This window comes from Manis javanica, chromosome 14 (genome assembly GCF_040802235.1).
Source record: "Manis javanica isolate MJ-LG chromosome 14, MJ_LKY, whole genome shotgun sequence".
Classification (NCBI taxonomy): domain Eukaryota; kingdom Metazoa; phylum Chordata; class Mammalia; order Pholidota; family Manidae; genus Manis; species Manis javanica.
Genome location: NC_133169.1, coordinates 16,295,211 through 16,320,887, shown reverse-complemented (window position 1 = coordinate 16,320,887; position 25,677 = coordinate 16,295,211). Strand labels below are relative to the sequence as shown.

Sequence of the window (25,677 nt, the reverse complement as noted above, 5' to 3'; positions counted from 1 at the left end):
TAGTTCTAGGCTCTTGGGAAATAGCAGTGAAAAACATAAGCAAAGTCTCTGTTCTCATGGAACTTTTGTGCTCCTAGCTTTGAACTGAACCGAGAAAGCTTAATGAAATTCTAAGAATTACCATTGTAAGCACTTGAACATCGTCTAATGTGTGTTAAGAACAATAAATGCAATGAGTTTTAAAAATATAAAATTTGCTCTGGTGTCTGATGATCTAGGAAAGGTGTTCTTCATAAAAAAAGGGACTTCACTGGGTTCTGTGAAGGATGGTTAAGATTTTGAGAGAGAAAAGATAAGAACAGGTTGATTGTATGAAGAAAAATAATGGTAGGATATTCAATTAAAATTTTTTCCAGACTCAGTATATCCCCCATTGGCCTTGCTTCTTTTTATCTTGAGTATGAATTACACCACCAACGATCTGCCCAAGGTAGGGAGGGAGTTGTGAGTCATCCCCTTGTCCTTCTCCCTCCTTCTATTGGTACTCAAATCCTGTCTATTCTACCTTTTAGTATCTCTCAAACTGAGCCCCTCTTTTCCTTTCTACTCCTAGTTTAATTTTGCCACTTACACTTTCTCCTTTTAATTGCTATAAAAAGCCTATCTGATCTGTTCGGTCTTACTCCCATTCTGTGCATCCACAACAACACTAGAGAAATTCAAGCAAGCTATGTTCAGCCAAAATGACTTTTAATGGCTTTTTATCAACTCCAGGATAAATCATAATTCCTTTTGCAAGACGCAAGGCCTTTTGGGATCTGATCCAGACTTAATGTCTTTAGTCAATTTTTTGCCACATGACATGACAAACTCTTTGCTCCAGAGCTACCCAGATGTTTTCATTCCTCTTATAGCCCATGTTCTCTTTTGTTTCCATTAAAGAATTTCCTACCTCCCTTGACTTACCCAATCCACTCAGATTCACTTAAGAACAGAAAAGAGGATTTCTTCTTCAGTATTTTTAAAAATGGAAACAGCGACATATTTATTTAGGGTTTTTCAGATAGTGTTTCAAGGAATATTTTCAGATATAAAATGAGACTGTGCAAGTTGCCAAGATGAAGTGGGGAAAGAAGTCATTATTATTAAGAAGTGGAAGAAATGGAAGGCCACAGCATCAGAGCTGTCAAGTAAATCCTTCATTTACCCATCAAGATGGCAGAGATGGAATCGAATGGTGATCGTAAATCGGGTGATATAGGCTGATATAGGCTTCACTGAAGTCTAATGAGAGATACTAAGATCCTGTATGTTAATACCTTCTGTTAATTATAAATCCTATGGCTTAATACAGGAGTCTATAATTAGGCAGACTGTAACTGTTTTCAAAATGCAGTGGATTTAAGACATTGCAGCACAAGTCATTGCCAATCTGTGTCTGGTAGGCAGAATAATGGTTTCCCAGAAAATCCATATTGTAATCTCAGGAATCCATGTATATGTTACCTTATATGAAAAAGGACTTTACAGATGTGATTAAGGACTTAAATTTGGGGATATTATACTGGATGATCTGGGTGGGTCCAATGTAATCACAGGGGTTTTAAAAGTGGAAGAGAAAGCAGAGGTGGAAAGAGGTATGACCACGTAAAAGGTCAGAGCGACAGTGCTGCCAGCTTTGAAGGTGGGGAGGAAGAGGCCACAATCAAGGAATGCTGGAATCCTGTAGAAGCCAGAAAGATGAAGAAATGGATTCTCCCCTAGGACCTCCAGAAGGAATGCAGCTCTGTCAGTGCCTTGATTTTAGTGTAGTGAGAGCCCTTTCAGACTTCTGACCATCAAAACTCTTTTTTTTTCTTCGTTTGATTTTTATACTTGATTTGTATGTGGATCCCACATTTGTCCCTTTATTATTATTATTACTTTTATTTTTAATAAAATGCTGAAGTGGTAGGTAGATGCAAGATAAAGGTAGAAAACATAGTTTAGTGTTGTAAGAGAGCAATTGTAGATGATCAGGTGTGTGCCTGTAGCCTATGTGTTAATCCAAGCTAGACAAGGGCAATAAAACATCCACGGCTGCAGATTTCTCTCAAAACAGGGGGGGTGAGGTTCTAAGCTTCCCCACTGTTGATCCCCAATTTCTCACCTGATGGCCCCTCTGAGACTGTGCCTGTCTTAGGTTGTTCCTCCCTTGAGGAATCTTACCCGTCTCTGGCTAACCAGTCATCTTCCGGGGCCATACAGGGAGATGTAAAGTTGGTAAGTGAGAGAGAAGAAATATTGTTTGAACAGGTTAGCTTTTTACTTCTTTGCAGATTTATGCCCTGTGGCTTCTATGCCCAGCATTTGTCTTGAGGTATCTTTACCACTTGGAGGAATTATGATACTCGGTAAATTCGATGTGAGACACGAACTCTATTTAAGGGTTGTAATTAGGAAGGAAGCAGAAAAGTTACAGAGGTAGCAGATGGAAGAAAACATGGGAAGATTGATTATTTCTTTGACATATCTTCTTGTAGAGTAACTTAAGCATGTATAGGTTTTAAACTACTAACTAAATTGCGCACACACATTAACATAATAGGAATACAGTTATATAACCAAAGCAGATCTATAATTACCAGCCATCTCCAGTGAAGCCAAGAAAACCAGTTAGGCACCCTAGGCATTTGTGAGAATTTGTCTATGATATGATGGATATTGTCCAACTGTACTTGAACAGTCTGAGAGAAATCAGACAAATTAAAATAACCCATTCCTGGGAACTGTTCACATCCCATATGTTCTTTTAACCATAGATAGTCTGTAGTCGTAAGATTTTGGAGCGCTACAACTTGCACTTCTTCTAATTCTTGGTTTAGTTACAACATTATAGATCCAGTCAAATTTGTTGTTTTACTGAAAGCACAGGCCATCTTAGATATCTCCTTCTTCATTCCAATGGCAACTCCAGGAAACGGTGGGATGGATGCAGCTACAACTGCAGCATCGCCTGGATCTTTGTGGAGGTTTTTTGATTATCATCTTCTGGTATGAGTCTTCCAGAGAGTGCTGATGTTGGAAGTTCTTCTTCATATCGTATCTTAGTTCATTTTCTGGATAGCCAAATTAGGCTTTGATCTTCTGTATAAACACAAACAGACCCTTTGCTCACACTTTGATATGCCCTTTATACCATTGTGTAGAACTCATTGGAGGTCACCACACAGGAACTGCTTTTATTTATTTTTTTTTTTAAGAGAAAGGAATATTGTCAGAAAAGTGTACCTCCATAGCTGATCATCTGACACACTTTAAGTGATCAAAATTAAGGATATTTGAAGCATGCGTTAATTGTTGATTTACCGTTAGTTTTATCCTATCAAGGAGTAATCCCCCTTTTCTTTCTTTCTTTTCTTTTTTTTTTAATCTTTAATCTACACTTACATGAAGAATATTAATCTTACTAGGCTCTCCCCTATACCAGGTCCCCCCTATAAACCACTTTACAGTCACTGTCCATCAGCATAGCAAAATGTTGTAGAAGCACTACTTGTCTTCTCTGTGTTGTACAGCCCTCCCCTTTCTCCCTCCCCCCCATGTATGCTAATCTTAATACCCCCTTTCTTCTTCCCCCCCCCTTATCCCTCCCTACCCATCCATCCTCCAAAGTCCCTTTCCCTTTGGTACCTGTTGTCCATTCTTGGGTTCTGTGATTCTGCTGCTGTTTTGCTCCTTCAGTTTTTCCTTTGTTCTTATACTCCTCAGATGAGTGAAATCATTTGGTATTTCTCTTTCTCCGCTTGGCTTATTTCACTGAGCATAATACCCTCCAGCTCCATCCATGTTGCTGCAAATGGTAGGATTTTCCCTCTTCTTATGGCTGAGTAGTATTCCATTGTGTATATGTACCACATCTTCTTTATCCATTCATATACCGATGGACATTTAGGTTGTTTCCAATTCTTGGCTATTGTAAATAGTGCTGCGATAAACAGGGGTGCATCTGTCTTTCTCAAACTTGATTGCTGCGTTCTTAGGGTAAATTCCTAGGAGTGGAATTCCTGGGTCAAATGGTAGGTCTGTTTTGAGCATTTTGATGAACCTCCAAACTGCTTTCCACAATGGTTGGACTAATTTACATTCCCACCAGCAGTGTAGGAGGGTTCCCCTTTCTCCACAGCCTCGCCAACATTTGTTGTTGTTTGTCTTTTGGATGGCAGCTATCCTTACTGGTGTGAGGTGATACCTCATTGTAGTTTTAATTTGCATTTCTCTGATAATTAGCAATGTGGAGCATCTTTTCGTGTGTCTGTTGGCCATCTGTATTTCTTTTTTGGAGAACTGTCTGTTCAGTTCCTCTGCCCATTTTTTAATTGGGTTATTTGTTGAGGCGTGTGAGCTCTTTATATATGTTGGACATCAAGCCTTTATTGGATCTGTCATTTACAAATATATTCTCCCATACTGTAGGGTTCCTTTTTGTTCTATTGATGGTGTCTTTTGCTGTATAGAAGCTTTTCAGCTTAATATAGTCCCACTTGTTCATTTTTGCTGTTGTTTTCCTTGCCCGGGGAGATAAGTTCAAGAAGAGGTCACTCATGTCTATGTCTAAAAGGTTTTTGCCTATGTTTTTTTCTAAGAGTTTTATGGTTTCATGACTTACATTCAGGTCTTTGATCCATTTTGAATTTACTTTTGTGTTTGGGGTTAGACAATGGTCCAGTTTCATTCTCCTACATGTAGCTGTCCAGTTTTGCTATCACCATCTGTTGAAGAGACTGTCATTTCCCCATTGTATGTCCATGGCTCCTTTATCAAATATTAATTGACCATATATGTTTGGGTAAATTTCTGGAGTCTCTAATCTGTTCCACTGGTCTGTGGCTCTGTTCTTGTGCCAGTACCAAATTGTCTTGATTACTATGGCTTTGTAGTAGAGCTTGAAGTTGGGGAGTGGGATCCCCACTACTTTATTCTTCTTTCTCAGGATTGCTTTGGCTATTCGGGGTCTTTGGTGTTTCCATATGAATTTTTGAATTATTTGTTCCAGTTCATTGAAGAATGTTGCTGGTAATTTGATAGGGATTGCATCAAATCTGTATATTGCTTTGGGCAGGATGGCCATTTTGATGATATTAATTCTTCCTAGCCATGAGCATGGGATGAGTTTCCATTTGTTAGTGTCCCCTTTAATTTCTCTTAAGAGTGACTTGTAGTTTTCAGGGTATGTCTTTCACTTCTTTGGTTAGGTTTATTCCTAGGTATTTTATTCTTTTTGATGCTATTGTGAATGGAATTGTTTTCCTGATTTCTCTTTCTATTGGTTCATTGTTAGTGTATAGGAAAGCTACAGATTTCTGTGTGTAAATTTTGTATCCTGCAACTTTGCTGTATTCCGATATCAGTTCTAGTAGTTTTGGAGTGGAGTCTTTAGGGTTTTTTATGTACAGTATCATATCATCTGCAAATAGTGACAGTTTAACTTCTTCTTTACCAATGTGGATTCCTTGTATTTCTTTGTTTTGTCTGATTGCTGTGGCTAGGACCTCCAGTACTATGTTAAATAACAGTGGGGAGAGTGGACATCCCTGTCTGGTTCCCGATCTCAGAGGAAATGCTTTCAGCTTCTTGCTGTTCAGTGTAATGTTGGCTGTGGGTTTATCATATATGGCCTTTATTATGTTGAGGTACTTGCCCTCTATTCCCATTTTGCTGAGAGTTTTTATCATAAATGGATGTTGAATTTTGTCAAAAATCTTTTTCAGCATCTATGGAGATGATCATGTGGTTTTTGTCTTTCTTTTTGTTGATGTGGTGGATGATGTTGATGGATTTTCTAATGTTGTACCATCCTTGCATCCCTGGGATGAATCCCACTTGGTCATGGTGTATGATCCTTTTGATATACTGTTGAATTCTGTTTGCTAATATTTTTTTGAGTATTTTTGCCTCTACATTCATCAGGGATATTGGTCTGTAATTTTCTTCTTTGGTGGGGTCTTTGCTGGTTTTGGTATTAGGATGATGTTGGCTTCATAGAATGAGTTTGGGAGTATTCCCTCCTCTTCTATTTTTTGGAACACTTTAAGAAGAATGGGTATTATGTCTTCTCTGTGTGTCTGATAAAATTCCGAGGTAAATCCGTCCGGCCCCGGTGTTTTGTTCTTGGGTAGTTTTTTGATTACCGTTTCAATTTCTTTGCTCGTAATTGGTTTGTTTAACTTTTGTGTTTCTTCCTTGGTCAGTTTTGAGAGGTTGTATTTTTCTAGGAAGTTGTCCATTTCTTCTAGGTTTTCCAGCTTGTTGGCATATAGGTTTTCATAGTAGTCTTTAATAATTCTTTGTATTTCCTTGGAGTCTGTAGTGATTATTCCGTTCTCATTTCTGATGCTGTTTGTTGATTTGTGTTGATTCTCTTTTTCTCTTAATAAGTTTGACTAGAGGCTTATCTATTTTGTTTATTTTCTCAAAGAACCAGCTCTTGTTTTCATTGATTTTTGCTATTGTTTTATTCTTCTCAATTTTGTTTATTTCTTCTCTGATCTTTATTATGTCCCTCCTTCTGCTGACTTTAGGCCTCATTTGTTCTTCTTTTTCCAGTTTCGATAATTGTGATGTTAGACTATTCATTTGGGATTGTTCTTCCTTCTTCAAGTGTGCCTGGATCGCTATATACTTTCCTCTTAAGACTGCTTTCGCTGCGTCCCACAGAAGTTGGGACTTTGTGTTGTTGCTGTCATTTGTTTCTATATACTCCTTGATCTCTATTGTGATTTGTTCGTTGATCTATTGATTATTTAGAAGCATGTTGTTAAGCCTCCATGTGTTTGTGAGCCTTTTTGTTTTCTTTTTAGAATTTATTTCTAGTTTTATACCTTTGTGGTCTGAAAAATTGGTTGGTAGAATTTCAATATTTTGGAATTTACTGAGGCTCTTTTTGTGAGGTAGTATGTGGTCTATTCTGGAGAATGATCCATGTACACTTGAGAAAAATATGTATCCTGTTGCTTTTGGATGTAGAGTTCTATAGATGTCTATTAGGTCCATCTGTTCTAGTGTCTTGTTCAGTGCCTGTGTGTCCTTACTTATTTTCTGCCCAGTGGATCTATCCTTTGGGGTGAGTTGTGTTTTGAAGTCTCCTAAAATGAATGCATTGCAGTCTATTTCCCTCTTTAGTTCTGTTAGTATTTGTTTCACATATGCTGGTGCTCCTGTGTTGGGTGCATATATATTTAGAATGGTTATATTCTCTTGGTGGACTGAGCCCTTTATCATTATGTAGTGTCCTTCTTTATCTCTTGTTACTTTCTTTGTTTTGAAGTCTATTTTGTCTGATATTAGTACTGCAACCTCTGCTTTCTTCTCACTGTTGTTTGCCTGAAATATGTTTTTCCATCCCTCGACTTTTAGTCTGTGCATGTCTTTGGGCTTGAGGTGAGTTTCTTGTAAGCAGCATATAGATGGGTCTTGCTTTTTTATCCATTCTATTACTCTGTGTCTTTTGATTGGTGCATTAAGTCCATTTACATTTAGGGTGACTATTGAGAGATATGTACTTATTGCCATTGCAGGCTTTAGATTCATGGTTACAAAAGGTTCAAGGTTAGCCTCTTTAGTATCTTACTGCCTAAACTTAGCTCGCTTATTGAGCTCTTTGTTATATACACTGTCTGAAGATTCTTTTCTTCTCTCCCTTCTTATTCCTCCTCCTCCATTCTTCATATGTTGTGTGTTTTGTTCTGTGCTCTTTTTAGGAGTGCTCCCATCTAGAGCAGTCCCTGTAGGATGCCCTGTAGAGGTGGTTTGTGGGAAGCAAATTCCCTCAGCTTTTGCTTGTTTGGGAATTGCTTAATCCCGCCATCATATTTAAATGATAGTCATGCTGGATACAGTATCCTTGGTTCAAGGCCCTTCTCTTTCATTGCATTAAATATATCATGCCATTCTCTTCTGGCCTGTAGGGTTTCTGTCGAGAAGTCTGATGTTAGCCTGATGTGTTTTCCTTTATAGGTGACCTTTTTTTCTCTAGCTGCCTTTAAAACTTTTTCCTTGTCCTTGATCCTTGCCATTTCAATTATTATGTGTCTTGGTGTTGTCCTCCTTGTATCCTTTCTGTTGGGGATTCTGTGTATTTCCGTGGTCTGTTCGATTATTTCCTCCCCCAGTTTGGGGAAGTTTTCAGCAATTATTTCTTCAAAGAGACTTTCTATCCCTTTTCCTCTCTCTTCTTCTTCTGGTACCCCTATAATACGGATATTGTTCCTTTTGGATTGGTCACATAATTCTCTTAGTATTGTTTCATTCCTGGAGATCCTTTTATCTTTCTCTATGTCAGCCTCTATACATTCCTGTTCTCTGGCTTCTATTCCTTCAATGGCCTCTTGCATCTTATCCATCTACTTCTAAATCCTTCCAGGGTTTGTTTCACTTCTGTGATCTCCTTCCTGACATCTGTGATCTCCCTCCAGACTTCATCCCATTGCTCTTGCATTTTTCTCTGCATCTCATCCCATTGCTCTTGCATTTTTCTCTGCATCTCTGTCAGCATGTTCATGATTTTTATTTTGAATTCTTTTTCAGGAAGACTGGTTAGATCTGTCTCCTTCTCAGGTGTTGTCATCTTTGTCTGCCTGTAGTTTTGCCTTTTCATGGTGATATAGTTTGCAGAGCTGGTATGAGTGACAGCTGGAAGAGCTTCCCTTCTTGTTGGTTTGTGGCCTTCCTCTCCTGGGAGAATAGCGTCCTCTAGTGGCTTGTGCTGGGCAGCTGTGCGCAGACAGGGTTTCTGCTTCCTGCCAGGCTGCTATGGAGTTTATCTCCTCTCTTGCCATGGGCATTGCCTGGCTCGGGCTGCTGCTCCAAAGTGGTGGAGCCCCTTTGGAGGGGGAGCGGCCGGGAGGCTATTTATCTCCATAAGGAACCTCTGCGCTCCCTGCTGCCCAGGAGGTTAGAGTGCCCAGAGATCCCCAGATTCCCTGCCTCTGGAGTAAGTGTCCTGCCCTGTCCCTTTAAGACTTCCAAAAAGCACTCTCCAGACCAAAACAACAACACCAACAACAAAAGGAAAGAAAAAATATATATATTCAATAAATAATTCAATAAAAAAAAACCCACGATTTTCTTTGTCCTCAGGTGCTGGTCTCAGGCACCCACTCACCGGTCTTGCTTCCCTGTTTCCCTAGTATTAGGGTCCCTGTCCCTTTAAGACTTCCAAAAAGCACTCACAAAAAAAAGAAAGAGGGAAAAAAAAAAGAAGCCACTCCCGTTTCTTTGTTCTTCGGCATTGGCCTCAGGCACCCGCTCACTGGTCCTGCCACCCTGTTTTCCTAGTATCCAGGACCCCACGCATGCTGTGTCTGCACTCTGGTCCGGATGGCTGGGGCTGGGTTCAGCAGTCCTGGGCTCTCTCTCCCTCCCTGTTCACTCCTCTCCACCCACTGGGAGTTGGGGGGAGGGGCGCTCGGGTCTCACCAGTCCGGGCTTGTGTCTTACCCCCTTTGCGAGGTGCTGGGTTCTCTCAGGTGTGGATGTGGTCTGGATGTTGTCCTGTGCCTTCTGGTCTCTATTTTAGGAAGAGTTGTCTTTGTTATATTTTCATAGATAAATGTGGTTTTGGGAGGAGATTTCTGCTGCTCTACTCATGCCACTATCTTGGCTCCGCCCGCCCATCAAACCTCTTAAGATAACACATCTGCAATCTTTAAACCACTAAGTTTGTGGTGACTTGTTATAGCAGCAATAGAAAATTCATACAGATACATGTGTTGAAGTCAAGGAGCTACCTTGCCAGATCATAGTTTGGTGTTTAATAATAAACCTGAGCTGACCTTGAAGGAAGTCTTGGATCTCTAAGGATTCAAAATTCTTCTGCAGGTTTATGGTATAGACGTTTAGAGAATTAAAAAATTATGACTGTGGCTTGAACTTCCCTATGAAAAGAAGCTAATGATTGAGTTATTTTGTAAGGATATTATGTTTCAAGCTTGTCTATAGGCTTTCATAAGAACCCAAGTACAGACAGCTCAATAGCTATCTCTGCATCTTTTTGAAAAATAAGAGGTGGTAATCTTCTAATAGTTATTGTAGGAGAAGCAAAGCTTTGCCTTACTCTCTTAGGGTCTTTCAGTGGCATAAGAATTGAACTGGTATGAAACTGATTAACCGGAAAAAAAGCAAATAGATTTATGTAAGCTTTACATGACAGAGGAGTCTCATAAAGAAATGAACACCCAAAAAAGTGTCAAAACCCTCAGTGCCTATACATTAGGTTAAACAAAGAGAAGCAATTGTGGAAATGTAACTAAAATATATTGGGAGACCAAAGGAAGATAAAAATTATTTAAACAAGTTTTGTTTCTACAAAATTCTTATCTGCCTCAACTCCCTATCTCTGGCGACAAGAATGTTTCGTTCCTGCTAGTATATAAAGTCATCTGTCAAATAGGAGTGTTATCTCCTGATTTTAGGAAAACAGTGGAAGGTCAGGTAACTTTCTTGTCCATGCTCTTTTCAAGTGCTTTTAGCTCAAAAAAGTCCTTTGCCGAGGTGGCACTATTTGGGGTGGTCTATTCTGCCACCCCTCATTATTCATGGTAGGTGAAATGAGAGGCATCCTAGTCACATTTAGTAGCAAAGCAGAGCTAGCAACTCCATTTCTTGAGCCCCTCCATTTGTTGGCACTAATAAAAACATGCACTAGGTGTGATTCTTATGAATCTGCCTTCATTTCCTTCAAATCTGCAACCTAGATCAGGCAGAAGCCATCATCAGTAGCTAGGTTAGGTAAAATGTTGTTTCTAATTAAGTATCAGTATCATTTCATAGGTAGCACCATAATTAGAGTAGGAAAGTTGAAGAAAGTAAATCTAAGCTGTTTTTAAAAAGGGCATTTTAAAAGTGCAGTATATATAGATGGCATCTGATTATATTTACCACTAACGAATAGTGATAAGAAAATTTAAAGCATCTCAAAACATTTTTGAATTTCATGATTTTTCAAACACTTTAGACCTTTACAATTTGCATATTTTCTGAACTGTTATTTATTATAAATAGGGATTATCATATATTTTCAGATGTTTTCTTAACAATTCAACTTTTATTTGTAACTCTTCCATTTATTTTAATTACTGGCACAGTGTGCAACATTTATTAATCAGCAGAGCCTTTTTAAGTTAAAATACTAAATTAGCTAACCCCATTAACACAGAATACTCCAAACAAGCAGTAATAGGAGAGGTAGTTACTGTGCAAATCGTATTAAGCCTTCGGGTGCTCTAGGGCACAGTTAAGCATGATTACCCTCTTTTGATCCAGTATCCCTCTCCCTCTCCCAGCTAATTTCCAGTGGAAATTTACAAAGTGCTGCCTTCATTTTTCCAGCTTAATTTTTCTAATGAAGTTCTTGTACTCTATAACACTGGAGATACAGATAATATGCCTATCTATAATTAAGAAGTTCTAGAATTTGTCTACAAAAGAACCCTTTATTACTTAGCCTATACAGTGAGAACTGTGTTTTAGTCCACTTTCTTTGAAAAAAAAAATTTCTTAAATAGCTGCAGAATATTAGAATTCTGTTCTTACAGACACCTAAGTCAAAAGAAGTTTAACATTTATAAAATTATAACATCAACATAACGTTGATAACTTGGAATATTTTTAGTGATATCCTGAGACTATCACATATATTTTTGGTGTATGCACTTGGACAAGGCATAAAAAGACATAGTGTTTTTGGTTAGATTTTATCATACTCTAAGCACCTTTCCTAATACAATGCCTAACAGATGCTAAGTAAAATTTTCCCAATTGACTTTCCATCAATTCATGAGCCATAATGGACTTTCTTTGAAGGAGAGAGTCATTTTGTGCCATGCTTATATTCTTATACAGGTATAGCATTTATATATCCCAAATTTTCCTGTTTCAAATTAGGGTTCAAAAGTGTATTGAGGATCAGGAGAGACTTGAAGGCTTCGCAGAAGTTTGCCAGGCCGAGCAAGGAGGGTAGCAAAGGGGGCGGCCTGGGCAGAGCCATCTTCAGTTGAACAGTGCAGAGCTCACAGGAATTGCCCCTCGCCTTCTGAGGTACCTGCTGAAGCTTAGCTCACAGCCTTGGTACCTCATGCAAAGTGGCAGAAATGAGATGGGAGGTATAGGCGCAGCCGCAGCAGGGAGGTCCTTTAGTTCCTTGACTCGATGGCTCCTGACTAAGTTGACTACGCCCTCGTGGTGATGCCCTGCTTCAACTAAGGAAAATATATAAGAAGAATTATAGATTTGATAGAATGGAGGTTTTGCGTAGAAGTTTAATTTGGGAGCACCTCTATTTGAGCTTCCTATTGTGTATTGTTGGAGAGGAAGAAATTTCCTCTGCCCCATAAGGTTCTTCTAAGCTGGTTAGGAATCAGATTGACATGAACCAGATGAACAGGAGAAAAACCCAAAGTTTAATTATGTATGTACAGGGAATCCAGAGACATGAGATTCCAAACACAGTCAGGGACAATGAAGTATTTATATCATAATGAATTAAAGAGAAGGGGATAGGCAACCAGGACTTCAAAGGAAAAGGGAATCAGTTCACAGGAATATGAATGAGTAAATATTTGGTAAATAGATATTTACTGGGCTGTTCAGAAACAATGGGACATAGACAAGAATTTTAACAGACTTTGACACATCCCTTGCTGTCTACTCCTCCTAGATTATATTACCATGTAGTTATCTATGGTGATAGTTATCTTCCTGGAGCAGGTCCTCTATCTAAATTCTTTTAATTCAGTTGAGGGAGGGGGAGGTCAAAGTTTCATTCATAGTCTTTTGTGCCTTGATTGTTTTCCACTCTGAAATAATCTGCCTGCCAAAGTGGCCTGTCTTGGGACAGGCTGCCCGTGGCCCCTACAGCATCGACACGGCCATTCCTAATGTGCATTTGAAAATATTGCTCTTGAGTTAAAGAAAAACATTGTACATAGAGATAAAGATTTAGAAATTGTCACTGTAGACATGATAATTAAAATCTTGGCGGTGGAAGAATCTCTTAGGGAGAAACTGTAGACGGAAGGTTAAGTACAGATTTCTGGGAGATGCTTTAATGTTAGGGCAGTGGTTCTCAGGTTGCTTATCTACATTACCTTGAGGTTTAAAATTATATACATATGATTCTTAAGTCACAGATATTTCAATTCAGTAGGCATCTATGTTTGAAATATGTGTCCAGGTGACCCTAATGCACAGTTCCAGTTAAGATAAGAGTTGCTAATTCAAGGTATTGGCCAAAAATGGTCAGTCAAGAAACTGAAAAAGCAAGGGAGAACTAGGAGGTATTGTGCAAATCGAAGGAAAAGAGAATTCACTGCAAGCACTGGATGAACAACCTGATGCAGAGTTCAAGGTGAATGAGCACTAAAATGAATACATCAGATTTGGCTATTGGGAAGTAATGTCACTGTTGGGTTTTTTTTTGCATTCTTCTTTACTATCATCTAGTTATTTCTCCCCTATTCTTGAGGCCTCATAAAAAAAGAGAGCTTGTCAAATTCTTTGCCAAACCTCAGATATACCATCTCTAAAATTTTACTCTTACCTATGGTGATACATATGTCTGTATGTATATATGTCTTTCTATTTATTTATATATACATGTTAAAATATTTTAAAATTTTACATTTAATTTAAAAATTTTTTAAATATTAAAATAAAATGGTATAAGTAACATTTTTATATGTCTATCATAAATATGCATGTATATGACCACTTTTATGGAATTTTAATACTCCATTTTAGAATCTTGCTGAAAACTGACATCAAATTACACCACCTATTTATTATAGAATCTACATTCTTCTGGTTTTAAAGTAATATGGGTACATCTTTGGTACATTCACAATTTCTTAAGAATGACTAATAGAATTTGATGGCTTCATACCAAGGTCTACTCAATAATTTGAGATATATGTTAGTTAGAGACCTTGAAGCCATTGACAGAGCTCACTGCTCACTTAGCAATTCTCAACCAAAGGTGGCAAACTAATAGTTTCTGAGTTGCAAACAGCCTCCAGATGTGTTGTATGCAGAGCCCACAATTTTCTAAATATTAAATTAATTGAAAAGTAGTTAAAATAATAATTAAATCTTTACAAAATCCAGACATTCCAGCTTGTAATAAAAATTAGTAGATCTGGAAATGGTGGGCCCATAGCATAATCGGGCAGCAGTTTACACTGAACTCTTAGTTCCTACATGTGATTCATTTGTTACCTGATTAGTCCTTCTAAACAGAGAAATTGGAGACCCTTGTTTTAGATGATAAGCGCCACAAGAACAGAGCCCAAGACTTAGGCAGTACACTTAGCTCAGGGCTTGGCCAACTGCAGGTATTATTTTTTAACATATTGAGCTTAAGTTTGAGCTAAATCTTGTCTGTTTTGTTCCAATCTATCTGACCACCGAAATTATTCTCACTGAAAGAGAAATCAAGCAAAAGAAAATGAGTTCAGTTGTGATTTCTCCTAGACCTTTATGAACATTACCCTAGCAGTCTCTCTACTAGGTCAGCCTGTATTTCCTTTTTTCCTTTTTCTTACTCTTAATAACATTTTCCAAACTGTGTCTCTTGAAACATTAGTCTGGAAGATGTTAATGAGTTTCCATCAAATCAATTTGGGAAACATGGTTAAAATGGTTAAACTGTGTGTATGTGTGTGCATGTGTGCGTGTGTGCGTGTGTGTGTGTGTGTGTGTGTGTGTGTGTGTGTGATTTATGGGGCTTCTTGGTCTTAAACTTTTATTTAGTGTGAACTTCAAAGAGAGGACATATAATATTTAGCATTTTGAAAACTTATTTATTTCTTGCATATTCAGTATTTTTCCCTGTTTTATTGAGATATAATTGACACAGCACTATATAAGTTTAAGGTATACAGCATAAATTCACATGCATGCATCATGAAATAAAACACATATGTTAGTCATAATTTAATTCAATATTCATGATTAGTTATACATACTGTAAGTTGAAGACACCTCATCCCATTTCAAATATGACAAGAATAATTTGCATATTTCCAATTTTGAGATTTTTTCAAAATGCTTTATCTTTTTTAAAGCTGTAATTGGTTAAGGAGAACTAAGTCATCTAACAATGAGACCACAAATGAACTGGTTAACTCAGCCCTCATAACATTCATTTACTATTTTCTGTATTATAAATAAAAATTAAAATACTAATGTCTAGTAGAATAATTATAGAAGTTAATTTTATGACAACATGAAAATTGCTGCTTGTTGATTGGTTTGTTAGATTAAATCAGCTTGCTTGGTTCATATTTACTGTTTTAATTCTTTCATGAGCTCTTTCAGACTTTTATACCTAGGTGTCTTTGCTTGTCAAATTAAGGTTCATAGACCAGAGGGAATTCCTTCTGGAATTTAAAGGAAATCCCTGCCTTTCATTAGCCCATAGTATATTTTTTCCCCTCTTCTTTTTTTTTCATCAAGCCCAATTAAATAACTATTCTATTTTGAATACTACAAAGCTATTAATTCTTGCAAGTATTTTAGATATACCTTTAGGCAAAGATTCTGGGTTGAATCCTAGCACTCACTCCTGTGTCCCCATGGCAGTGTCTGCCCTACCAATGTTGTTAATAATTGGCAGGAGAGAGGCTGCTCATAGACTAAGATCTTTATTAATTCAACAGGTGATCTTTTGAGAATAATCTACTATTCTGCTAGTAAGAAACTGTTATAGCAGAAAACCATTAATTGCTATAAGAAAAAGCAATTGGTATCCTTCCCCCTTTGTGTAGCATATGAGGTATAACTGATAATTGATTTTCTGAGACATTCTTTGTTCATTTATTACTGCAGTACTACACAATTAAGAAATAATAGCATCTTAGAGTCATTCTTGAGATAGTTAGAAGTAAACTACTACTTGAACACATAAAGTTCAGTTACTGAAATAGTAAGACACTAAAATTCATAAGACTTTATTTACTATGGTGGCCTCTCATCATATTAGTTTTCATGTCTATGAAATGTAGGAGTTTTTAATACTTGAAGGCTTAAATCATCTTATGCCCAATCGGAGACAATGGAAGAGCATTTATTTTTGTTTCCTTTTCCCACATGAAAAGTGAATGTATTTGATAATAGTCATGTAAGAATCCTGTTCTGTATGTATTTTATAATTCATAGATAAGAAAAGAAATCTCTTCCAATAAAAGGTGGAAAATAACAGGTGTTTTGTTCTCAAAGGATCACGAGGCATGTGGTTTATCCACAGAGTTTAGAGAGAAGATTGCGGTAATGGGCCGCTCTTCCCTGATGGGTAGTGTTCGTTAGCCTTGATCATGCTGTGCTGTGGTCTCACCCGCCCCTTAGGGAACAGGGCATTGTGGGGCCCACATAGTGATTTCAGAGCTCATCCATAGTACCTGTGAGGAAAGGATAAAGTAGTTGGGATAATGTTCCCTGGAAAGTTTATAAGTAAGCCTGTATTAGCAGCCTGGGAAAAGCACTCTTCCTGTTTCCAGGCAGATAAGCTACAAACTTATAAGACCCAGCACGTGTGTTCCAAGCTTTGCCTCTGAGCATCTGCTCAAACTGTTCCCCTACTTCCATGTTCCTCCTCAATTTCCGTATCTGCTTAGTAAAGTCTGACGCGTTTGTTGAAGCTCAGGTTAGATGTTGTGCCCCGTACCCTCTGTCCCCATACTCTTTTGTTTTACCTTTATGGTAAAGCTTTGCTTCCCCCCCTCCCTTTATACTGTAGTTATTAGCTTTTTCTCATTAGATTTTTTAACTTTTTAAAAATCAACTTTACTGAGTTTTAGTTTACATGCAATAACATGTACCCATTTTAATTTGTACAGTGAGATGAATTGTGAAAAATTTAAGCAACCCGGAACCACCACCAGAGCCAGGAATAGAATCCTGACACACACAACAACATAGATAAAACTCATTAGATTTCAAGGGTCTTAGGGTGAGACATCTGCTTATTCGCCTTTTTATGCCCATAGTGTCTAAGCATAGTATAGTGAATACAGTTATTTAAGACATATCTGATGGACTGAATTAACTATGAATCAAGTCGTCTAGCATTTATTATATTCTTACTATTTTCTTATCTGGAACTGGCCCAGAGCTGAGTATCCATTTCAGTGTTACAAGGAGCTGCCTCTAGAGGGCTCTCTTTTCCTCCTCTGCCCTCTCCTTTCCCCCATCCATTCTCCCCATTCAGCTCAAGGGGGAAGAGGGCTGTTGTGGTCGGTCTCGTGCAGGCCATGTTCCAGAGAGGCTTACCTCTCTCCAGAGAGCTTTTATTGACGTCTCAGGACTTCCTCCCAAGGGAGAGAATCCATGGCTGTCCCTCCTTTTCCTTTTTTGGCCGTGGGTAAAGAGAAAGGCTATTCTCCCTGGAAGTACATCTGTGTTGTCTTTTATCCCATCTCTGATTCTGGCAGTTGTTGAGGCTGAGAGCAGGTCAAATAGCAGTCCCCACATTAGATGTGTCGGATTACACAACCCGTTAGGAACTTTGGGACAAACTTGCTCTGGTTTGCTATTTCTCCTGACTCCAGCCTAGGCAAAAAGACTTATTTTCATGGTTTTGCATATCTCATTGGAGAATTTATTGCATTCTGGAATTGAATTCCCAACTTGTAATATAGTGTGCCCTTCATGTGTATATTTTACTAGGAACCCTTTAATAGAGGGCTGATCTAGGACATATTTGGTGTTCAAGACTTGTTCCACAGGCATGCATCCTGATAACTGGAAATTGTTACCACCATGTACATTGTGAGACGATTTACCTATGCAGGGTCCATTGTGGCTTGGATAACTACCCTATTGGATAGTCAAAAATGATATATATATATGGAAAACTAAAAATGTTTTGCAATTTATAAAGATCTGTAATATACTACTATTCATATTCTCCTTGGGCAGGCATCTCTACTGTTCATGATCTACTTTTTTTCTGTCATAAAGAATCCAATTTTCTAGTTCTGTTGAACCCCATTTTGTTCTGTCAGCATTCCTTTTTATACGCCACCTCACCACCATATCTTTGTATATGTCTAAAAAAGCCTTTCCCAGCTTCTTGACTAATTCAACTTGTCTTTCAGCTCTTACATGCATCTTCTGGGAAGATAACTTTTTCATGTCCCCCTATCTCCCTGTCAGTAATCCCCACACCATATGCATATACACATACATTTTACAAACACATATCAACTCTCCTCTGTGCCTTAATTGCCTCTTGTATGTATATCCATCACAAAACTTAACACTTTCTACTGTGATGTCTTATTCTCTACCCCCTACAGTAAGGTGAATTCCTTTTAAGTACACTACACCTTCCATTGTTATGTCCCAGTGTTTTTCAAAGTGCTTAGTGTATATCATTTCATTTCATGGGAGACAGTGCAGAAAATAAGTGTGAGTTGGAGTGGGGTGATAAGGTTGCCTAGGAAAGCTAGGTGTTAAGCTGGATTTTTGAATGAATAATGTGTGGGTCAGCATTTGACGAAGAGGGGCATAGACAAAGGCAGAGTCAGTGTAGAAAGACAGAAAGAAAGACAGAAAAATAGCATCAGTGGAATGGCAGGTAAGGAGTGGTGGGAGACAGCAGATCGAGTGCATTCTAAGAAGCCTGACAGCCAGGCTGGACAATATGAGCTTAAATTAAGAGGCAACAGGGATTCAGTGTTTGTAGATTTCCGTTATCTGACAGTGAAATGAATGGGTTGGATGAAAACCTAGAATTATGAGTGAGAACAATAATATGATAAAAAAAAGGGGGGGGAAATGAAAGAGAATTATGAGGAATAAGATAAGTATAATTTCTTAGTCTTTTTATCTGGAAAATAATATTAAGCGTATTAATACTTACAGTATGAAGGCTTCATAATATATTTACAATGGACCAATTTTCACTGAAGTGAATTGACTATTTTTAATTCTCACTTCTTGCAACCTCTACTAATTCTTCTTTAACTGCCCACACATTCAAGTAATGATTTATTTGTGTACGCCACCATATCTCCATGTTGTACTTAAGAATTTCTGCCACATATGTATCTTTGATGAGATGATAAAATAATAGCCTGACTCATACCTTCTTCAATATGGTGATCAGGTAATTGAAAGAAAGTACTCAGTTCAAGCATAAAATACATCTGACTATATATTTTAAAATGGTTAAAGATAACATATTTTTAACACTGATAACTACCTAGAAGTTTGATTATAAGCTAAATGGTTCTTAGGGTTGTCATAGCTATTTATACTTTTATAAAGCAAATACTATTTGAGAAGAAACTTCTTCCTAATTTGAAGATAAATATTTGAACATTATAAAACATCTAGATATTTTTGGATGTATATATGAATATATGCACAAAAATACATACACTTTAGAATATTTTAATATTCTTATTTTAATGAGATTATGCTAAATGGAAGTAACATAAATTAATAGACAGGAAAGTACCTAGTCATTTGAGAAGCCTTGTCTTCTCGGCCATCCATTCCCTTGAGAAAGCAAATTTTGTCCAGACAAGGAAGAAAAATATACTATTAAAATGCAATTCAGAAGTGATAAAAACTGTAAATGCAGCAGTCAGCTCACAGCACCTCCTTTATATACTCAGGGACATTGGAGCTACATTAATTTTTTTGTGTGTGATGTCCATCCCACATGCAAATTAGCCCTGGAAGGACCATAATCTGTCTTATATGAGAGCTTTTCCCTAAGAGCATTAGTGATACATGCTTGTGTAATTTTGTATGATTCAAAGCTCTGTGTTCTGTTTAATTTTTTTTAAGTGTTAGTGTTTTCTTAGGAAAAATATTAAAAAGGCACTTAAAATAAACAATAAAAAAGAAATTACAGAGGTATGAAAATTGATGAAATAACACTACTTCTTCTAAATTTATTTTTTAAGTTTACGAATATAGTGGGAGAAAAACAAATTTTCAGTTGAGCTGAGATTAAAGAACCCTTCCTTGTCTTAATTAAATTAGGTTATATATGTGGAAATATTTGCATATGGTAATGGCTCAAAAAGTTTGTTGAACCTAAACTTTATTTTCTTAAACTCTGAATTTTTGAATTTTATAGCAGAGTATTTCATTTTGCTATGTAAAATTTTTATTCCTCTGAATGCTTCTTTTATTTAAAAAAGCATCTAGCTCTAATTTTGTTGATACCACATCTATGTGAACTGGCAGCTGGACTTAAGTATTTCAGAAGGTACCCAAACATTCACTAAAAATGGATAAAAGACTTAAATGTAAGACCTGAAACCTTAAAAGTTTTAGAAGAAAATAGGCAGTAAGTTCCTTGACATCAGTCTTGACAGTGATTTGTTGGGTTAACACCGAAAGCAAGAAACAAAAGCAAACTTCAACAAGTGTGGCTGCATCAAACTAAGAAGCTTCTGCACAGCAAGAGAAGCCAAGAACAAAATGAAAAGGCAATCTACCTTTTCATGGGAGAAAATATTTGCACATCATAGATCTGATGATAGGCACATATCCAAAGTATATAAGGAACTCACACAACTGCAGAGCAAAAACAATAAGATAAAATAAATAATCCAATTTAAGAACATTCAGAGTACCTGAATAGACATTTTCACCAAGAAGACATACAGGTGGACAATAGGTACATGAAAAGATGTTCAACCTCACTAATCATCAGGGAAATAAAAAACAATGAGCTATCACCTTAAATCTGTTAGAATGGCTATTATAAAAAAGACAAGAAGTAGTGAATGATGGTGAGGATGTGAAGAAAAGGGAACCCCTTGTGTATTATTGGTCTAAATTGCTGTAAATTGGCAAAACCACTATGGAAAATAGCATGGAAGCTCCCTCAAAAATTAAAAATAGAACTACCATATGATCCAGCAATTCTACTTATGGATATTTATCTGAAGAAAATGTGATAGCTAATTCAAATAAATATTTGCACCCCCATATTTATTGCAGCATTAGTTATAATACCCAAGATGTGGAAACAGCCTGACTGTCCATCAGTGGATAAACAAAAGATAGCATGCGCACACACACACATACACTGGCATATAATTCAGCCACAAAAAAGAAATCTTGCCATTTTCCACAACATGGATGGACCTCTGGGACATTATGCTAAGTGAAGTAAATCAGAGAAAGACAAATGCCATATGATCTCACTTAGACATGGAATCAAAAAAACAACAAAACAAAGCAAGCTCAAGATATAGAGAACAGATTGGTGATTGCCAGAGGCAGGGGTAATGGATAGATAAAATGGGTGAAAGGAGTGAAAAAACACAAAACTCCAGTTATAAAATAAATAAGTCATGAGAATGTAATGAATAGCATAGCAACTGTAATTAATATTATTCTGCCTATTTGAAAGTTGCTAAGAGAGTAAGACTTTTATCAGAAGAAAAAAAATTGTGTAACTATGTATGGTGACAGATACTAACTACACTTACAGTGGTGCTCATTTCACAATATATACAAATATAGAATCATTATGTTTTGTGCCTAAAACTAATGTTGTATGCCAGTTATACCTCAATAAATTTTAAAAAAGAGTCTTGGAGTAAACCCATGTCATTGACCATTCTTTTCATTTTGGGGTGTCATTTTAAAATTAATAACACTATTACTTACATGATGAATTTTGAATTATTTGGCATCATGAATGAATAAATCTAGCATTTGACATTTTATAAATTTACAAAAAATTTGAGACTGAATTCTGTGGAGAAAGTTCTAATATCTCCCATTTACAGAATAAGAAATGAAGATTCATAGACATTAGTAACAGAGATAGTTGGTGGGAGACTATTGTTAAAGTGGAGTCCAGATATTCTGATTCCAACCATGTACTATTTTTCACTATACTTTAATATTTCTCTAAATTCTGATTTTTAAAAAAATCAAATGTTTGTAGAAATCAATTAAGAGTACTACCTAATATTCTTTCAGGTTTTTGCCATTTTCTTCCTACCATAAAAACAAAAAGTACATCCCATCAATGTATTCATCAAGCAAGTATGGTCCTGATTCTTACGGATGTCAACATTTCAGAGATGAAAATCCTAAGAAGTGGATCTGTGACAAGGTGAGTTAATGCAACATTAATAAATGGCTTTCCTTTTGAAAGACAACAAATATACAATGATTACAACAAATATAAATATTCCCATGGCAATTAAAACCTTCCGGGTCACAAAATTATTTACAGCTATTTTATGTAAAGATCGTGCTGTTAACCTGTGTCAGGAAGAGATTTGTTTTATTTTAGTATTACATTCTTGTGTTTCATGGCTCAGCTACCCGATGATCAATGACACGGTTCATTGGCTTTGGCAAAGGCAACCAGAGTCAAGGTTTGAATCTGTTGTCACAGAATGGAGTTAAACTGACTTTCAGGCATGGAGATGGAGATCGGTGCTTGATTGCTTTCTCTCAATATCTGTGTGTATGTAGACAGACAAACAGATAAATAGGTAGGTAGGTAGATAGAGATAGAGATAGAGATATAAATGATATGCATATGTACATGTATATATATATATATATATGTATGTGTATGTATATATACACACATATATATATCACATAGAAAAGAAGAAAGCAAATATTTCTTGTTTAATTCCAGAATAATATTTGTTAGTACTTAGATAAAAATTTCTGAATTAGAAAAATACCAAGATGTCTTGCATTATAGGAGGAAAAGGAAACTTGTTACTATGCGTTTAACCTATTATCTTACAGATAGAAAGTGTAACTTATTTATAATAAAATTACACAGATTAAAATGAAGTAGTAAGTGACTCTCTGGAAAGGGGTTAAAGCCATTGAGCTCCATCCTACCAGACCTGTTTCTATTGATAGTCGATCAATGAGGATTTTTTCATTTATACACAACCCCCTTCCAAAATGACTAAAGGACTAAGGATTTAAAGATTTCTATTCAAATACAATAAAGGTCATAATCTAGAAATAAAAATAAGAGGAAATGATCTTGGATGAAAACAATGTCTAAGATTGCAAAACAAAAGGAACTGTTAAGGTGATGGTAAGTGATAGGAATTCCAGTTCGTGGACGGCAAAGATGAAGAGGAAAACACAGAGGTATCCCCACCACACAAGAGGAAGAAACAAGGTAGAGATCATTCTTTCTTTCTTTCTATTTTTTGCTTCCTTTCAACATTTTTCCCCTCTGTTTTTTTTTCTTTAGGTTTCACTGATATACAATCTTATGAAGATTTTTACAACATTCAGCCATATTATCAAGTCCTCCCCACACACCCCATTGCAGTCACTGTCCATCAGTGTAGTAAGATGTTATAGAGACACTACTTGTCTTCTCTGTGCTATACTGGCTTCCCCATGACCCCCTTACATTATGTGTGCTAATCATAATGCCCCTTATTCCCCTTCTCCCTCCCTCCCCACTCACCCTCCCCAGTCCCTTCCCTTTGGTAACAGCTAGTCCCTCCTTGGAGTCTGTGAGTCTGCGGCTGTTTTGTTCTTTCAGTTTTGCTTTGTTCCTTTATTTTTATTTATTTTTACTTTTTATTAAGGTATGATTGATATAAACTCTTATGAAGGTTTCACATGAAAAAAAAATGTGGTTACTACATTTACCCATATTATCAAGTCCCCACCCATACCCCAGTGCAGTCCCTGTCCATCAGTGCAGCAAGATTTTTGCTTTATTCTTATACTCCACAGATGAGTGAAATCATTTGATACTTGTCTTTCTCTGCCCTCTATCTCCATCCATGTTGTTGCAAATAGTAGGATTTGTTTTCTTCTTATGGCTGAATAATATTCCATTGTGCGTATGTACCACATTTTCTTTATCCATTCATCTAAGGATGGACACTTAGGTTGCTTCCATATCTTGGCTATTGTAAATAGTGCTGCAATAAACACAGGTACATATGTATGTCTTTTTTAATCAGGAATCTTGTTTTCTTTGGGTAAATTCCTAGGAGTGGAATTCCCGGGTCAAATGGTATTTCTATTTTTATTGTTTTGAGGAACCTCCATATTGCTTTCCACAATGGTTGAACTAATTTACGTTCCTGCCAACAGTGTAGGAGGGTTCCCCTTTCTCTGCATCCTCACCAGCATTTGTTGTTTCTTGTCTTTTGGAAACTGACCATCCTAACTGGTGTAAGGTGATATCTCATTGTGATTTTAATTTGCATTTCCCTTATGATTAGCAATGTGGAGCAGGTTTTCACGTGCCTGTTCACCCTCTGAATTTCTTCTTTGGAGAAGTGTCTGTTCAGATCCTCCACCCATTTTTTAATCAGGTTATTTGCTTTTTGGGTGTTGAGGCTTGTGAGCTCTTTATATATTTTGGATGTTGACCCCTTATCAGGAATGTCACTTACGAATATATTCTCCCATACTGTAGGATGCCTTTTTGTTGTGCTGGTAGTGTCCTTTGCTGTACAGAAGCTTTTAAGTTTGATGTAGTCCCATTTCTTCATTTTTGTTTTTGTTTCCCTTGCCCAAGGAGATGTGTTCAGGAAAAAGTTGTTCATGTTTATATTTGAGAGATTTTTGCCTATGTTTTCTTCTAAGAGTTTTGTAGTTTAATGACTTACATTCAGCTCTTTGATCCATTTTGAGTTTACTTTTGTGCATAGAGTTAGACAATAATCCAGTTTCATTTTCTTACATGTAGCTGTCCAGTTTTGGTAAAGATTATTCTTTACCAAAGAATATTTGGTAAAGATTAAGTCATGGAGGGAGTAACTTGGAACTTCAGAAAGTTTCTTTCTCTTTTGCAACTACTAAGTCATCTTGGAAAAAAAAGGTCTAAACCACTAAATAATAATTTCAAGGTATAAGGAATATGTACAATGAGTAATTCAGTCTTCTCCACTGGTTGACAAACCTAAATGTTGGTGATGATGTTGTTTCATACAAACCCACAGTAAAACTATGCCAGGCATTTGTTTTTACCTAATATGCAACCATCCAGAATAGAGACTAAATATTATTTTTAAACTATTTAATTTCATATTTTGAATATGCATAATGTGATCTGCATCTCATTTTCTATTTGACATAAGCATTTTTGCTTTTATGCTCTCACCATTCTGTTTAATTCAAGAGAGTGTTCATTTCTTTAAAATATAAATGGCTTTCCTTAGGACATTAAGCTACTTAAGAGTAAGAAAGATCCATGTGCAAATACTTCTTTCCTAAAATAGTACAATACTTCTTTTTGGAATTATACAACAAATTCACTTCATACATTCTGATAAAAAAGTGTATTTTGTTTATTTGGAAGAATAGTGTGCCTCTGTATACTTTTATAAACTATACATACTTAAAAAGTTAATGACAATTATTCTTATAGACCCTAAAATGTTAAGAGAGAAAATATAGGATGCTTTAAATCTTAATAAATCATTAATCTACTTACCTCTAAACAAACCATGTGGAAAAATATAAAATGCAAGTTTAAATTCCTCCTTCCCTTCCTCCTCTCCTCCTTCCTTTTTTACTTCTTCCTGCCTTCTGACCTCTTCAAATAACTATATGAAATAAATTATCTCCCTGTGTGGCTAATATAATCTGTATAATACCTAGGTGGTTTCTTCTACTGCTTATATGTAAAATCCTACAACTATTAAAAATAGTTTATATTTTGATTTGCTGATAAATGATTGGTGTGAGACTTGTGCCTAGTAAGTTGCTAAA

The 25,677-nt window shown here is 36.7% G+C and overlaps 1 protein-coding gene across 3 annotated transcripts in view; it reads left to right on the top strand.

Annotated features, from left to right (window-relative positions):
- SPATA17 (spermatogenesis associated 17) overlaps positions 1-25,677 on the top strand; it is a 187,976-nt gene that overhangs the window by 119,209 nt on the left and 43,090 nt on the right. For all 3 annotated transcript variants that reach the window (XM_073221578.1, XM_073221577.1, XM_037014411.2), the window contains one exon: positions 21,931-22,066. In XM_073221578.1, coding sequence (XP_073077679.1) covers positions 21,931-22,066 — 136 coding nt within the window. The remainder of the gene's footprint in view (positions 1-21,930; positions 22,067-25,677) is intronic.